General features: G+C 44.3%; 1 protein-coding gene across 1 annotated transcript in view; it reads left to right on the forward strand.

Moving 5' to 3' along the window:
* Nucleotides 1–1678: 1678 nt before the first annotated feature.
* The window catches only part of AXL (AXL receptor tyrosine kinase), a 109517-nt gene continuing 92936 nt past the window's right edge, over nt 1679–18259 (forward strand). The window contains exons 1-2 of the mRNA XM_077285688.1: nt 1679–1859; nt 15909–16113. Coding sequence (XP_077141803.1) covers nt 1712–1859; nt 15909–16113 — 353 coding nt within the window. The 5' untranslated portion in view covers nt 1679–1711. The remainder of the gene's footprint in view (nt 1860–15908; nt 16114–18259) is intronic.

The raw sequence follows: 18259 nt of genomic DNA on the forward strand, positions 1-18259 counted from the left end.
ACGTTACCCACGGCATAGCGCGGTACGTTACCGCTGGGCAGGGCCGGCGTCAGCACCCGGCGTACCCGGGCAAGTGCCGGGGCCCTGCGAAGACAGGGGGGCCCATTTAGTCCAGTGCATGGAGAATGAGCCGAGCGTCGCCAAACAGGAAGTGTGCAGCACCTGCCACCTGGAACAAAGGATTGCGGGGGCCGGGGGGATGCAGAGCCTGGCTGGGAGGACAAGGTATGGGCTCTTATATACTGATTGGGTTGTGTTATATACTACGTGGGCTGAGCTGCTATATGCTACGTTGGCTGCTATATACTACGTGGGCTGAGCTGCTATATGCTACGTTGGCTGCTATATACTACATGGGCTGCGCTGCTATATACTACGTGGGCTGGGCTGCTATATACTACGTGGGCTGCTATATACTTCTACGTGGGCTGTGCTATATACTACGTTGGCTGCTATATACTACATGGGCTGCGCTGCTATATACTACATGGGCTGCGCTGCTATATACTACGTGGGCTACTATATACTACGTGGGCTACTATATACTACGTGGGCTACTATATACTACGTGGGCTACTATATACTACGTGGGCTGCTATATACTACGTGGGCTGCTATATACTACGTGGGCTGGGTTGCTATATACTACGTGGGCTGGGCTGCTATATACTATGTGGGCTGGGCTGCTATATACTACGTGGGCTGGGCTGCTATATACTACGTGGGCTGCTATATACTTCTACGTTGGCTGCTATATACTACATGGGCTGTGCTGCTATATACTACGTGGGCTGGGCTGCTATATACTACGTGGGCTACTATATACTTCTACGTGGGCTGTGCTATATACTACGTTGGCTGCTATATACTTCGTGGGCTGCTATATACTTCGTGGGCTGCTATATGCTACGTGGGCAGCTATATGCTACCTGGGCTGCTACATACTACGTGGGCTGTGCTGTATACTACTATGTGGCTGTGCGATGTACTACTATGTGGGCAGTGCTGTATACTACTGTGTGGGCTGTGCTATATACTACTGTGTGGGCTGTACTGTATACTACATGGCTGTTCTATAAACTACGTGGGCTTTGTTATATACTATGTGGCTATGCTATATACTATATGGGCTGTTATATGATACGTTGGCTGTGCTATATACTACGTGGCTGTGTTATATGCTACGTGGGCTGTTATATACTACATGGCTGTGTTTATATGCGATCATGAATCGTGGTATGTGTTAAAGGGGGGGCCCACTCAGACTTTCGCCCGGGGCCCTCAAAAACCTGGAGCCGGCCCTGCCGCTGGGATTAGCCCTGTGTGAGCGGTGAGGGGGGTATGGAGTGGGCGCCGGGCAGGGGCGGACTGGCCCGGGTTGCAGGAATGCATATGCCCCCCGGGCCGGTGCCTGAGCAGCTGCACAGGGCCGCTGGAGGACGGGCAGCGATTTTAATATATAGCGCATCTCGCCAGCCGGCCCTTTAAATCTTGTCAGTCAGGTCCTGTGTGCGCGCATTGCCCGCGCTGAGAAGTGCCGCGGCGGCCCGGGTTAGTGCACGAGCACGGCCGCATTGCTAGTTCCTGCGCGTGCTCGTCTGCTGCCTGTGCCAGCGCGGGCAAGCAGGAGACCACGCGCGCACATGGAGAGATTTGAAAAGTCCGGCGCGCATAGAGGGCGCCTCCACCTGACTGTGTGTCTGACGCTCAGATGCTGGCCGGCCTGCACCAGCGTCAGAGAAGACTGTTCTCCTCACCAATGCCTGGGATCCTCTCCTCTTCACCGCCTATGCTGGACAGGACCCGACCCACTTCAGCTCTTCATCCTCCCGACCTCCCCCCCCATCTCAGGGACCTGGGTGAGTCCCAAGATTAATTTTTTTTAATGTATATACAGCAGTTGCACCTATATAATGTGTAAAGACTGCTATATATACATTATATAGGTGATACTGCTGTATATAACCACTATACCACCTATATGATGTATGTATAGCAGTCTATATCTTATATAGGTGACACTGCTACTGATGAGTATATACCTTATATAGGAGACACTGCGGGGTGTGTGTGTATGTATGTATATATATATATATGTACATGTATACACAGCAGTATCACCTATATAACGTATATACATCAGTAGCAGTATTGCCTATATAAGATAGACTGCTATACGTACATTATATAGGTGGTATAGTGATTATATACAGCAGTATCACCTATATAATGTGTATAGGCTGCTATATATACATTATATAGGTGATACTGCTGTATATAATCACTATACCACCTATATAATGTACGTATAGCAGTCTATATCTTAAATAGGTCAGACAGCTACTGATGTGTATATACCTTATATAGGTGACACTGCGGGGGGGGTGTATATATCACACCACTGTATACACAGCAGTATCACCTATATAACGTATACACACATCAGTAGCAGTATTGCCCATATAAGATACAGACTGCTATACATACATTATATAGGTGATACTGGCTGCTACTCCTGTATATAATCACAGTATCACCTATATAATGTATATACGGCAGTCTATATACATTATATAGGCAATACTGCTACTGATGTGTGTATATACGTTATATAGGTGATACTGCTGAGTATATACTGTATCGTTATATAGGCGATACTGCTGTGTGTATATATATACACACACGTACATATATACACAGCAGTATCACCTATATATAATGTATATACACACCAGTAGCAGCATTGCCTATATAATATGTATCCAACATTTGCAGTATCACCTGTATAATTTTGACTACTGCATATACGTTATATAGGTGATACTGCTGTGTACAGTCGCACTATATATCTGTGTGTGTGTGTGTATATATATATATATATATATATCAGTTTCACCTAAATAATGTGTGTACAGCAGTGTCACAGTATCACATACAATATATAACTATGCACATCAGTCGCAGTATCAACTATATATTGTATGTACAGTAGTTTCAATGTGATATATATTCAGCAGTCGCGGTGTCTCCTATGTACATCAGCCTCGGTGTCTCTTATGTGATGTATGCATCATAATGTATGCATCATAATATAGTATAATGGTGTCTTAATTATAATATATTGAGAGAGAGGGAGAGATGTTTATATAGTGTAGAGATGTTTATATAGTGTGGTGCTATGTATATAGTGTGGAATTCACACTATATATACACTGCTGCCACATCTCTACACTATATAATATATACACCGCTCTATATTCCTTAACACGATATATAATATGCAGCTGTGTATATAATAGATTGTAGTATACTGTATATACTCGTGTATAAGCCGAGGTTTTCAGCATATTTTTTTAGTGCTGAAAACACCCCCCTCGGCTTATACACGAGTCATTGTCACAGAAAGACGGAGGGGGAGCAGCGGGTCATAGAGGTAGGAGCCGGCGGCTGAGGCTAAAGTCTGTGCCGCTGCTAAAGAGAAATGAATATTCACTGCGCTGGCAGTGAATATTCATTTCTCTTACAGTGTGCACAGCCACAGCTGCCGGCTTCCAGCACACATCATACTTACCTTCCCTGCGTGCCCTCACTGAATCTCGTTCCGGGGCCAGCAGCTCTTCAGGCTGAGCGATCATGTGTCCTCCACTCATTAAAGTAATGAGTATTCACCCCTCTCCACTCCCATAGGTGTGGGTAAATATTCATTACCTTAATGAGTGGGGGACATGTGATCGCCCAGCCATAGGAGCTGCTGGCACCAGAACGAGATGCTGCGAGGGCATGCAGGGAAGGTAAGTAGGAAGTGTTTTTTTTTTTTTTTTTATAGGAACCATGCATACAAGGACGGGAGTAAGGAGCCATGCATACAAGGACGGGGATAAGGAGCTATGCATACAAGGACAGGGATAAGAAGCTATGCATACAAGGACAGGGATAAGGAGCCATGCACACAAGGACAGCGGAGCCATGCAGACAAGGATGGGGATGAGGAGCTATGCATACAAGGACAGGGATAAGGAGCTAGGCATACAAGGACGGGGATAAGGAGCCATGCAGACAAGGATGGGGATGAGCAGCTATGCATACAAGGACAGGGATAAGGAGCTATGCATACAAGGACAGGGATAAGGAGCTATGCATACAAGGACAGGGATAAGGAGCCAGGCATACAAGGATGGGGATGAGGAGCCATGCATACAAGGATGGGGATGAGGAGCCATGCATACAAGGATGGGGATAAGGAGCCATGCATACAAGGACGGGGATAAGGAGCCATGCACACAAGGACGGGGATAAGGAGCCATGCATACAAGGACGGGGATGAGGAGCCATGCATACAAGGACGGGGATGAGGAGCCATGCAAACAAGGACGGGGATAAGGAGCCATGCAAACAAGGATGGGGATGAGGAGCTATGAATACAAGGACAGGGATGAGGAGCCATGCATACAAAGACGGGGATAAGGAGCAATGTATACAAGGACGGGGATAAGGAGCCATGCAAACAAGGACAGGGATAAGGAGCCATGCATACAAGGACGGGGATGAGGAGCTATGAATACAAGGACAGGGATAAGGAGCCATGCATACAGGGACGGGGATAAGGAGCCATGCATACAGGGACGGGGATAAGGAGCCATGCATACAAGGACGGGGATGTGGGGACAATGTATACCAGGCTTATACTCGAGTCAATAAGTTTTTGCAGTTTTTTGTGGCAAAATTAGGTGCCTCGGCTTTTACTCGGGTTGACTTATACTCGAGTACATACGGTATACTGGGAGCTGTGTATACTTCTACTGTCCTGCATAAATGGTGTAATTCTCAGTATCTATTCTTACTATGTATGTGTGTGTATCTATATATCTATCTATCATTCCAATTAATTGTGAGAAAACTAGCGGACTCTTTATTAGTCCATGTGGCAACGTTTCAGATCCATAACTGAACATTTCTCTCATATGGAAGTGAAATGTTGCCACATGGGCTAATAGAGTATAAAAAAAAAATCGGTTCCATTTTCTTCCACAAAAGTGGTACGATTTTCTTCTCACATCCGATGCCATATTCTACTGTGATTCCACCCTAATGAGTACCTGTATTAAGCCCACGTTCACACTATCAGTATTTGGTCAGTATTTTACATCAGTATTTGTAGCCAAAACCAGGAGTGGAACAATCAGAGGGAAAGTATAATAGAAACATATGCTCCACATATCACCCACTCCTGGTTTTGGCTACAAATACGGATAAAAAATACTGACCAAATACTGAACATGTGGCCTTATTCTGTATATATACACTGCACAGTACCACTCCTCCTGTATATATACACTGCACAGCACCACTCCTCCTGTATATATACACTGCACAGTACCACTCCTCCTGTCCTGTATATATACACTGCACAGCACCACTCCTCCTGTCCTGTATATATACACTTCACAGTACCACTCCTCCTGTATATATACACTGCACAGTACCACTCCTCCTGTCCTGTATATATACACTGCAGAGTACCACTCGTCCTGTATATATACACTGCACAGTACCACTCCTCCTGTCCTGTATATATACACTGCAGAGTACCACTCCTCCTGTCCTGTATATATACACTGCACAGTACCCTCCTCCTGTCCTGTATATATACACAGCACAGTACCACTCCTCCTGTATATATACACTGCACAGTACCACTCCTCCTGTCCTGTATATATACACTGCAGAGTACCACTCCTCCTGTCCTGTATATATACACTGCACAGTACCACTCCTCCTGTCCTGTATATATACACTGCACAGCACCACTCCTCCTGCATATATACACTGCACAGTACCACTCCTCCTGTCCTGTATATATACACTGCACAGCACCACTCCTCCTGTCCTGTATATATACAGTGCACAGTACCACTCCTCCTGTATATATACACTGCACAGTACCACTCCCCTGTATATATACACTGCACAGTACCACTCCTCCTGTCCTGTATATATACACTGCACAGCACCACTCCTCCTGTCCTGTATATATACAGTGCACAGTACCACTCCTCCTGTATATATACCCTGCACAGTACCACTCCTCCTGTATATATACACTGCACAGTACCACTCCTCCTGTATATATACACCGCACAGTACCACTCCTCCTGTATATATACACTGCACAGTACCACTCCTTCTGTACTGTATATATCCACCGCACAGTACCACTCCTCCTGTATATATACACTGCACAGTACCACTCCTCCTGTATATATACACTGCACAGTACCACTCCTCCTGTCCTGTATATATATACTGCACAGTACCACTCCTCCTGTCCTGTATATATACACTGCACAGTACCACTCCTCCAGTCCTGTATATATACACTGCACAGTACCACTCCTCCTGTCCTGTATATATACACTGCACAGTACCACTCCTCCTGTCCTGTATATATACACTGCACAGTACCACTCCTCCTGTCCTGTATATATATACTGCACAGTACCACTCCTCCTGTCCTGTATATATACACTGCACAGCACCACTCCTCCTGTATATATACACTGCACAGTACCACTCCTCCTGTCCTGTATATATACACTGCACAGCACCACTCCTCCTGTATATATACACCGCACAGTACCACTCCTCCTGTATATATACACTGCACAGTACCACTCCCCTGTATATATACACTGCACAGTACCACTCGTCCTGTCCTGTATATATCCACTGCACAGTACCACTCCTCCTGTATATATACCCTGCACAGTACCACTCCTCCTGTATATATACACTGCACAGTACCACTCCTCCTGTATATATACACCGCACAGTACCACTCCTCCTGTATATATACACTGCACAGTACCACTCCTTCTGTACTGTATATATCCACCGCACAGTACCACTCCTCCTGTATATATACACTGCACAGTACCACTCCTCCTGTCCTGTATATATACACTGCACAGTACCACTCCTTCTGTACTGTATATATCCACTGCACAGTACCACTCCTTCTGTCCTGTATATATACACTGCACAGTACCCCTCCTTCTGTACTGTATATATACACTGCACAGTACCACTCCTCCTGTATATATACACTGCACAGTACCACTCCTCCTGTCCTGTATATATACACTGCACAGTACCACTCCTCCTGTCCTGTATATATACACTGCACAGTACCACTCCTTCTGTCCTGTATATATACACTGCACAGTACCACTCCTTCTGTCCTGTATATATACACTGCACAGTACCCCTCCTTCTGTACTGTATATATACACTGCACAGTACCACTCCTCCTGTATATATACACTGCACAGTACCACTCCTCCTGTCCTGTATATATACACTGCACAGCACCACTCCTCCTGTATATATACACCGCACAGTACCACTCCTCCTGTATATATACACTGCACAGTACCACTCCCCTGTATATATACACTGCACAGTACCACTCGTCCTGTCCTGTATATATCCACTGCACAGTACCACTCCTCCTGTATATATACCCTGCACAGTACCACTCCTCCTGTATATATACACTGCACAGTACCACTCCTCCTGTATATATACACCGCACAGTACCACTCCTCCTGTATATATACACTGCACAGTACCACTCCTTCTGTACTGTATATATCCACCGCACAGTACCACTCCTCCTGTATATATACACTGCACAGTACCACTCCTCCTGTCCTGTATATATACACTGCACAGTACCACTCCTTCTGTACTGTATATATCCACTGCACAGTACCACTCCTTCTGTCCTGTATATATACACTGCACAGTACCCCTCCTTCTGTACTGTATATATACACTGCACAGTACCACTCCTCCTGTATATATACACTGCACAGTACCACTCCTCCTGTCCTGTATATATACACTGCACAGCACCACTCCTCCTGTATATATACACCGCACAGTACCACTCCTCCTGTATATATACACTGCACAGTACCACTCCCCTGTATATATACACTGCACAGTACCACTCGTCCTGTCCTGTATATATCCACTGCACAGTACCACTCCTCCTGTATATATACCCTGCACAGTACCACTCCTCCTGTATATATACACTGCACAGTACCACTCCTCCTGTATATATACACCGCACAGTACCACTCCTCCTGTATATATACACTGCACAGTACCACTCCTTCTGTACTGTATATATCCACCGCACAGTACCACTCCTCCTGTATATATACACTGCACAGTACCACTCCTCCTGTCCTGTATATATACACTGCACAGTACCACTCCTTCTGTACTGTATATATCCACTGCACAGTACCACTCCTTCTGTCCTGTATATATACACTGCACAGTACCCCTCCTTCTGTACTGTATATATACACTGCACAGTACCACTCCTCCTGTATATATACACTGCACAGTACCACTCCTCCTGTCCTGTATATATACACTGCACAGTACCACTCCTCCTGTCCTGTATATATACACTGCACAGTACCGCTCCTCCTGTATATATACACTGCACAGTACCACTCCTCCTGTATATATACACTGCACAGTACCACTCCTCCTGTATATACACTGCACAGTACCACTCCTCCTGTATATATACACTGCACAGTACCACTCCTTCTGTACTGTATATATACACTGCACAGTACCACTCCTTCTGTCCTGTATATATCCACCGCACAGTACCACTCCTCCTGTCCTGTATATATACACTGCATGGTGCCATTTCTCCTGTTCAGTTGTCAGAGAGGCGACATTGGTCTTTGGGAAGGTCAATACTGGTTTATTATTTTCAGTTTTTTTATAGGAAAATTTTAAAAAATATTGGAAAATCCATTTAAATGGATTATCCCAAGTAATCTCCTATGCCGAGATCTTGGAATCGCCGGGGTCCAACCGCTGAGACCCCCATGATCCCGAGAGCTGGAGCTCTAAAGAGCACTATGTAAATGGACCTGTGGTCGATCATGCGCACTTCGGCGCCATTCACATGTGGCTCTTCAAATAACTCCTTTAAGAGGATTGTTGAAGGGCAGAACAAAGTATAGCAAAATTCACTGATTGGGGGTGGGGAGTGTTTGAGTATGTGGACTTGCAGCGCCCCAGAGTCCTGGTCGTTGCAGTACTGTGGCTCCGCCGCTAAGGGGGGCTATGGTACGTCTGATGGCACTGAAGGAGTTCATCTGACCAGGTATCACAGACACCAATACATTTCACAGCCGGGCCTCCAGGGGGAGCTAAGGGTTCTATTCATTAGGCCACTCCCCACCATTGTGGGTAAACTGGGGGTCAGGCAGGAAGTTAGTTCAGAAAGCTGACTGGGTTGGAACCAGGCAACACCTTGTGGCAGAAGGTGTTGTGGGAGAAGATTCGGTAGGGTCCCTGTCAGGGGTGGGATCCTGACAGAGGCCTGGCTACAAGAAGGAATGTAACGGGACCGTGCCTGCTCAGTATAGCGGCGGTGCCCAAGGAAGGATAAGAAGCGAGATAGATTGTGCTGAGTGAGAAACGAGATCAAAGCAAGAAGGAGAATACCAGTAGGAGTCGTGCTGTGAGACCGAGGCAACATCCTACTGAGGCGTAAACAACCGGTGGCCGGAACGCCGAAGGAGTATTACAATATTCAGCTTCAGGCAATACTCTAAACCAACGGCAGGACAGTCAGTCTAAGGCGGGCTGTCTCACCCAAATCACCTATGCAGTCTTGGGGGGCAACTTGTGGAGAGGGGCGACTCTAGGGTCCCGGAAGAGCTCCGAGCCTACCCGTCATACGGGTGCCGTCCCAACCGTAACATCAGGGAGGGACGGAGGATTAGCAGAACATCATCTAATCGAGTTGTGAGGGAACTTAAGAAACGGACACAACAGTTGTGGGGACTTTCCGTAAGCACAGCAGGGAAGGACCGCAACACATAGCGCTAGGAGGTAGGCGCAGATTTCCACCTGCTAAGAGAACTCTGGAGGTGCCATTGGACCGGCCGGACTTGCGCAGCCTGGTTATCCGGACCCCGGACTGAGGACCCAGAGATCTTCAGTAAAGAGGTAAAGAGACTGCAACCTGGTGTCCTCGTTATTTACTGCACCGCACCACCACCACTATTCTTTCATATCACTGTACGCCCCTCGGCAGGGTCACGGACCGGGTCTAGCCGCCGTGACGACCCCAGAGCAGAGACTCAGAGGCCCGGTACCGGGTACCCCTCGGCCCTGCGGCAGTGGGGGCGCTACAGACTGGTGGGGATTTTTGTGGCAGGGCTGCTTTTTTGTCCCTGTCCGGCCCTGTGTGTGTGTGTGTGTGATTATACAGTGGGGCTGTGTGTGTGACTATACAGTGGGGCTGTGCGTGAGTGTGATTATACAGTGGGGCTGTGCGTGTATATGTCACTATACAGTGGGGCTGTGCGTGTATGTCACTATACAGTGGGGCTGTGCGTGTCAATTTTACAGTGGGACTGTGCGTGTGTGTGTCATATTATATATTGCAGTCACAAGACCACTTGTTCCCGGCGCAGGCACCGGAGAATCCTCACAGCGCACAGTGCGCACGATATGAGGATTCACACATAGTGACTAGGGATGTAGCTTAAGATCCGACAACCCCTTTAAGGATGGGCCGCTACTCATGGGCCACTGCTGTGTGCTTGCCCCCCAGGCTAAAATGTGCCAGCCAGCCCCTGGCGCCGGGCACTGACTGCGGGGAGTATGGAGCGGGCACCAGGCACTGACTGCAGGGGAGTAGGGAGGGACTAATCGGACTGTGCCCGTCGCTGATTGGTCGCGGCAGCAATGACAGGCAGCTGGCGAGACCAATCAGCGACGCGGGAATTCCGTGACGGAAGTTGCAGACAGAAAGATGGAAGTACCATTTAGACAATTACAGTATATATATAGATCTATCTATCTATCTATCTATCTATCTATCTATCTATCTATCTATCTATCTATCTATCTATCTATCTATCTATCTATCTATCTATGCATAAAAACCTAACTATTATATGAAATATAAATATATAACACATAAAAAATACGCATAAAAACTTAATTTAAACAGTAGGCCATTTTCTGATGCACTTTTACTACAAGACATTTAATGACAGCTTGCTTCAGATCCACCATGTGAACCACGGAGAACTGAGGCGGACAACGTTTAGAAGGGCCGGAGGTCACTTCCTTGGAATGTTTTGGACGCTACAAAAGAATTTTCCACTTGTGCCTTGGAAAGCGAACAAGGATCAAATGTAAAAACTTCATTACGAGGGAGGCTAAATAAAGCAGATCCGTAACACAGCCAGAATCTAGCCAACTTCTAGTGTCCTTTCCTTTCTAGTTATCAAGATCTCGGCTGGCTGGCTGGCTGTCAGTGAATACAAACCTTTTACTTTTACTTCCAAAGTCTAAAAACCTTCATCCTTACCTAATCTTTTTGTGGCTAAAGGTACCATCACACTCAGCAACTTTGCAAAGAGAACGACAATGATCCGTGACGTTGCAGCGTCCTGGATAGCGATATTGTTGTGTTTGACACGCAGCAGCGATCTGGATCCCGCTGTGCCATCGCTGGTCGGAGCTAGAAGTCCAGAACTTTATTTCGTCGCCAGGTCGGCGTGTATCGTCATGTTTGACATCAAAAACAACGACGCCAGCAACGAGCATAGGGGGCGTCGCAGCGTCTCCTTCTAGCCAGTCGGTACACTCCGGCTGTTTGACATGGAGCTAACAACCAGCGAGAACGATAAGTGAGTCGCCGTTACGTCACTGGATCGCTCCTGCATCGTTCTGGAGTTGCTGTGTTTGACGTCTCTACAGCAACCTAAAAAGCGACGCTCCAGTGATCTAGTTTAGGTCGGCTCGTTGACTATATCGCCGCAGCATCGCTGAGTGTGACGGTACCTTTAGAAGTGACTACAATTACCTGGAGGTATATGCATTTACAGTTGTGGACAGGGGAAAGATTTTGTGAGTTTTCATGATCCCCTGAAAATGAGTAGATCACAGGGCATCTCAAGGCCGTAACCTTCAATGATGAGCATTATCTACTGGATAGGTAATAACTTCTTTTCACCAGACAAACCCTTTAAGAAGGCCACCGAGCTGGCATAAGGAAACATTGAAGCCATGAAATACCCCTTGGGAAATAAAATATACAAATAGTCTCTTCAGAGAGGATAAGAACAAGTTTTCTTGTCCCACCTACCAGAAGTAGCAATCCTAAAATTCAATATCGACCTTTTAAAGGGAATCTGTCATTAGGATAAACCATCCTACACCGTGTATATGAGCCTCATGAACACAGAAAGTTGAAAAAAATTATACCTTGATATCTGCAATCTGATGTTTTATTCCTAAAAAAATCCACATTTTTGTTAATATGTAAATGAGCTGTTAAGATCTATGGGCTGGACATAGATCTCCCTAAGAATCTGCCTTCAAGACTTATTGTAAGTGAAAAGGGGAGTTAGCAGTGTGAGACATGTAGATCAGGAAAGCAGACGGTCAGTCATTAAATGTCTCACACTGGTAACTCCACCATTCATTTATAATAAGCCCTGGGGGCAGATTTTCAGGGAGATCTTTGTCCGGCCAATAGATATTAACTGCTAATTTACATATTAATAAAAATGTGGATTTCTCAGGAATAAGGCATCAGTTCTCAGATATCAGCCCTTTTATTTTCAATGTTCAATGACCTGCGTGCCCATATAGAGGGCTTAGGAGGATTGATCCTATTGACAGATTCCCTTTAAAGAGCCTTGCCACGTGAATTAAGATATCGATCTAAACCTTTTGCAGACCTCTGTTTCAGGGTTCTCGCTCCTCATCAGTGCAAAGCAAAATGTTGAGTGACTGGGTAAGAGGCCTTTGATGAAGTTTCTAATGGGGTAAAGATTCTTCTTAAGGAGATGTCCAAGTTGGGTTATGAATACTTATTGGCCATGCAATGCTCCAGTGGGAAATAAAATATGCAATTAACCTTTTCTCAGAGCAGGAGAAAAAATGAAGATCAGGCATGTTATAATCTAACATGCCCAATCTTTCTTTTCTCAGACAACTAGGATTGTTAAGACACCCATAGAACCAATTTGCAAGTGTCGGGAGATTTAGTTGATGTTCATCTAATGTGTAGGGAAAATATATTCTTCCCTTTACATGGTGGATAGCGAGGCAAATGCGGTTTGTGTGTGTGGTCAGTATAATAACTGGCTTGACTTCAATGTTTGCTTAAGCTCAGTAAACTCTGCACATGAAAGCCCCTCGCACCATTAATCTTAGACAGAAGCTGTCTCATCTCCAGCGCACTGTCACTAGACGTCTCCGAAATCTATAGGACACACTTCTTACAGTATGACCTCCAGCCATCTCTATAATGGCAATGATAACGTCCTGACAATGATCACGTTGATAATAATCACGTAATGTCGGTCATAGATATAGCCATAACTGGAATATTCTATACTCACAATGTTATAATATGATTGTGCATTTGATAAATAATAAGTTACATTGTCTAATACAATTCGATATCTGTGTCCCTTCTGGTCAGGATCAGCATTAGCCATTAATAGCGAGCATTGTATGGAAAGTCGCGGACAATGCCAGGGCAGTGTTTGATGAGTGAGTCAGTCGGCCTTTGGCAGGACGCACACAGCTACCGCATGAGGAAGTTCATTCATCATTCCAAAGGAAAAGAAAGATTTCACCAAAGAGAATTATCGGTCAAAAGCTCAGCCTTTCATTACGGAGTTACCCGAGGACAATGACATCTTTATAGATAACGTCTATGAAGCAAGATTTTTCTTTCAGTCTTGCGGTTTTGGCCAAGTGTCGGGGCGCAAACCGTAAATTAGGCATTTCTGAGCCAGATGAAAGCGCTCATTAGCAACATTATCTCAATCAATATTTTACACCTCTAGTTAACTTTAGGCGCCACCCCGAAAAACTTTACTAAAGTTGTATTTATATAAAGCAATCTTCAGTAAGGTTGGCTTACTTCTGAGTAATCCATACTTAGAAACTGTCCCAAATTTTCAGAAACAGTCCTTGCAAAATTTGAGGCATTGCAGGACAAAAAAAGGACAGGGTTTAAACAGAACCCACCCACAATTGGGTGGGTTTAATCTCTACAAGATTAAAACATCCATAAGCTAAGGAGCAGCATCTCTCCTTGAGAACAGTGATGGTGTAAGGAGACTTATGGGCCGTGTAATGCTTCTCTTGGAAATTAAATTAAATATGCAAATTGCCTCTTTGGGGAGAAAGAGGACTTGATCTCTAGTGCCAGCTATTGGAAGTAGCAATCTTAAAAGTTAATATTGAGCCTTTAACGAGTTTTGCCATATGACCTAGGATAAAGGCTAAAACAAGAATCACTATTTGGAGACACGTGTTTCGGGATGTTGCCTCTCATCAGACTTTTTGGATTGCTACTTCCAATAAAGTTCAAGTCCTTTTCCTCTCTGAAGAGGAAATTTGCATATCCATAAGTTACCAACATAGGGGCACTGTTGCTTTGCAGCACTGGAGTCCTGGATTAAAATTCCACCAAGGACAAAATTTGTAATGAGCTTATATGTTCTCCCCTTGTTTGTGTGGGTTTCCTCTCACACTTAAAGGACATCCTTGAATTTAGATTGTGAGCCACATTGGGGACAGTGATGACACTGCCTATAAAGCACTGCGTTATGCACTGGTGCTATATAAGCAAGAACAATAAATAATTCACTGTTCTCATTACAACAAAAGGGTGGTTCTACAGAGCGAGAGATTTGTTTCAAAAAGTTAATTATGTAGGGAGCTCCCTAATGGAAGGATCAGACTACACACATGGCTCATTTGTAGCTTTTTACCGTGAAGACTATAAAATGGCACTGGTTACATATCCTGCTGACTTGCAGAATTGGCTCAGCAGAGCGTGCATATAATCTGAATTTTAAGAGAGGAGCACACATTGGTTGAGGATCGGACGACCATCTGATGTTTATGAGTGACCCCCGAATCTGGGGGAAAGAAGAATAAAACCGTTTACATATCAATGGCTGATCCTTTTATCTTCAGGGGAAATAAGCCTCTGCTATGGGAGTATGGCAGCTGCTTTCTCCTTTCTTCTCACTGAAAACATATGAATGCGTGGCCAAGCTGAGTGCTCATGTGTATGGCACAGTCATAAGCGTTATCTCATGTGTATGGTCAGTTGTATCTGCTGCAAGAATTCTCCGTCTCCTCTGGGGTCATAAATGAAACAGGCATGTTGATATCGTAGAATGTTAGCGTTGGAAGGGATCTCCTTGGTCATCATGTCCAACCCCCTGCTCAATGCAGGATTCACTAAACCATCTCAGACAGCTGTCTATCCAGCCTCTGTATCCATCTGCCCAATCCTTCTCTCTCTGATAACTGCAATCAGTGGAAGAGTTGGGTGGTCCCTGTTCACATTTATTGGTTGTGTCCATCATATAGTACTCCAACACCTCCAGAAGAGAAGGAGAGAAAACCAGTGGTGGACATCATGAGCATTATATAGGATCAGCGCGGGGGTCGATAGGTGAGCATGTGCCATCTAAGTTAAAAATAATAATGGGTGGAAACAATGGCGGACACAGACAGATGTGGCCTCTGTGCAAAACCAACGAGTGGGCTCTTTTGCAGACCAATAGCTCATGATAATGCACATTTACACCTATTTTGGAGATAGTAGTGGACCTCCTAACCTCTTCACCACCTGTGTGGGCGCATATGTTGCATCAATGATATGTCTGCCCTTGCGTGGAAAACTCTTTGTGTATTTGTATGTCAAATATATTTATGTGATACATCACGTTGACATTTGGGAAATACTGGGTTAGTATAGTAAAGCGAACATCTAACCTATCTATCCCTATGTTTTCTTGTTCTCCTAGGCATTGATTTCACAGTGGACCCATTCAACATCACCTCCTCCTTGGGCAAGGACATTGTTCTGCGGTGCGCCCTGACTGTGAGCGGTGATGCCGAGATACCAGATGTGGAATGGTTTAGAGATGAAGAATCTTTGGCATACACGGATATCGATCAGATCCAGATACCACAAGACGATGATACCTCGTTGGTCATCAGTGAACTTAGGTTTGTTGAAAGCCTGAATATCAGTCCACATTCATCATCCAAAAAAAAGTGCAGGCAGCACACATGCTGCTCAAAGACGACGCAAATGACGTACGAGCGCCATTCACCTACCACTCACACACAACGCTTGGTGGTCTATTTTTCTTCCAATTACTGAACTCTGATAGAACCCCAGAAAGACCCGAGCTCAAGTCCAGATTAGCCGCCTATTCCGACTTTAGTAAGCTAGCTGTAGCATGCCTGTATGTGGTTGCCTTTTAAGATTCTGGTCCCATGCTTTGCTAGTTTGTATTACCTAGCTTTAAACCGTCCATACACATTCGATGGCTATCGGGCGAAGATGCTTCATCCAATCATTTCACTGACAGTCATTTTGGCTGACTCTCCCACACACAAGAGCACTTATTCAGCCGACTGCTCCTGTAAACTCTGAGAAAGCCGCCGATAAACATCTCAGCCGGTGGCTTATCTCCGGGAAAATAGAGCAGCGGTCCAAAATTGGACATACCCGATTAACATCTCTCCTGACGAATCATCTGCCAGCTCCCTACATACATTAGAGGGTCTGTAAAGCCTGTTGATAATGGCAGGGGCAGATGATAATCCAATGTGTATGAGGGTCTTTACTGTGGCACATAGGGCTATTCCATACCTTGGGACCAGGCGGTATGTCTGCCGTTGGTTTTATAGACAGCTTCAGTAATTAATTTACAAGTTTTGAGAGCTAGGGTTATGGTTAGGGTTAGGGTTAGATGTATAAGAGACAAAACCATATTGGTGCCAAACTACCAAACCTCCCAAATACAGTATATGAAAACAATGGAAGCATCACGCCAAAAAGTGAAGTGCAAAGTTATTCAACTTTATTATCTTTTCAGTTGATACAGTGAACTTTTTTCTTTTCTTTTTGTAAAGATAGAGAACTCCCGAAAAATGGGGGCATCACTCCCAAAATCAAATGATGAAAAAATGGATTTTAATAACCCCATGTGAAGACATATCAGCTGAAAATGGCAGAGCTTTTCTCAAGCTTAAAGCCTTACATTTTAAGCCAAAATGTCCTCATCATCTGACCTTGGAGTGCTGCCCCCATTTTTTGGGGAGTTTTCAATATGTAAGACGTTTTTGGTGATAGCCTTGAAGGCTTGGCACCCAACTTTGTATGGAATAGTGCTGCCTTTATTTTTTTTAGATGGATAGCTATATTTATAGATAGACAGATTATAGATAGATGATAGATAATAGATAGATAGATAGATAATATATTAAAGATAGATAGATAGATAGATAGATAATAGATAGATGATAGATATATAGATGATAGATAGACAATAGATAGATAGATAGATAGATGATAGATAATAGATAGATGATAGATAGATAGATAGATAGATAGATAGATAGATAGATAGATAATATATTAAAGATAGATAGATAGATAGATAGATAGATAGATAATATATTAAAGATAGATAGATAGATAATAGATAGATGATAGATATATAGATGATAGATAGACAATAGATAGATGATAGATAATAGATAGATGATAGATAGATAGATAGATAGATAGATAGATAGATAGATAGATAGATAGATAGATAGATAATAGATATGGGATAGATAGACAGATAGATAGATAATAGATACAGTAGATACTAGATAGATGATAGATAGATAATAGATAGATAGATGATAGATAGATGATAGATAGATAGATAATAGATGATAGATAGATAGATAATAGATGATAGATAGATAGATAATAGATAGATGATAGATAGATAATAGATATGGGATAGATAGATAGATGCAGCCTAGTTCAGAGAAGCAATAGTTAAATTATCATAAACCCCATCTGGACTATGTAACATTACAACTATCTTGTGCTGTATATAATGGAGACATGCAGACCTCGTGGAAGGAATGCAGGCTCTGCACAGGTCCAGCTGCGAAGAATTTCATCAATGCAAATTTGAATGGTATGAGTCAGCTGTAGAACGGACATTCATTTCATAAGAATCTAAGCGTAGGGCAAAAGGTCATAACAGAAAGTGGAAGGAAAAGTAAAACTACTAGCAATGATGTCTATTGTTCTATTTTGTCCCTTCCGGTGCACCCAGATTAATCATGAACACGCAGACAT

This window comes from Ranitomeya variabilis, chromosome 2 (assembly GCF_051348905.1).
Source record: "Ranitomeya variabilis isolate aRanVar5 chromosome 2, aRanVar5.hap1, whole genome shotgun sequence".
Lineage (NCBI taxonomy): Eukaryota > Metazoa > Chordata > Amphibia > Anura > Dendrobatidae > Ranitomeya > Ranitomeya variabilis.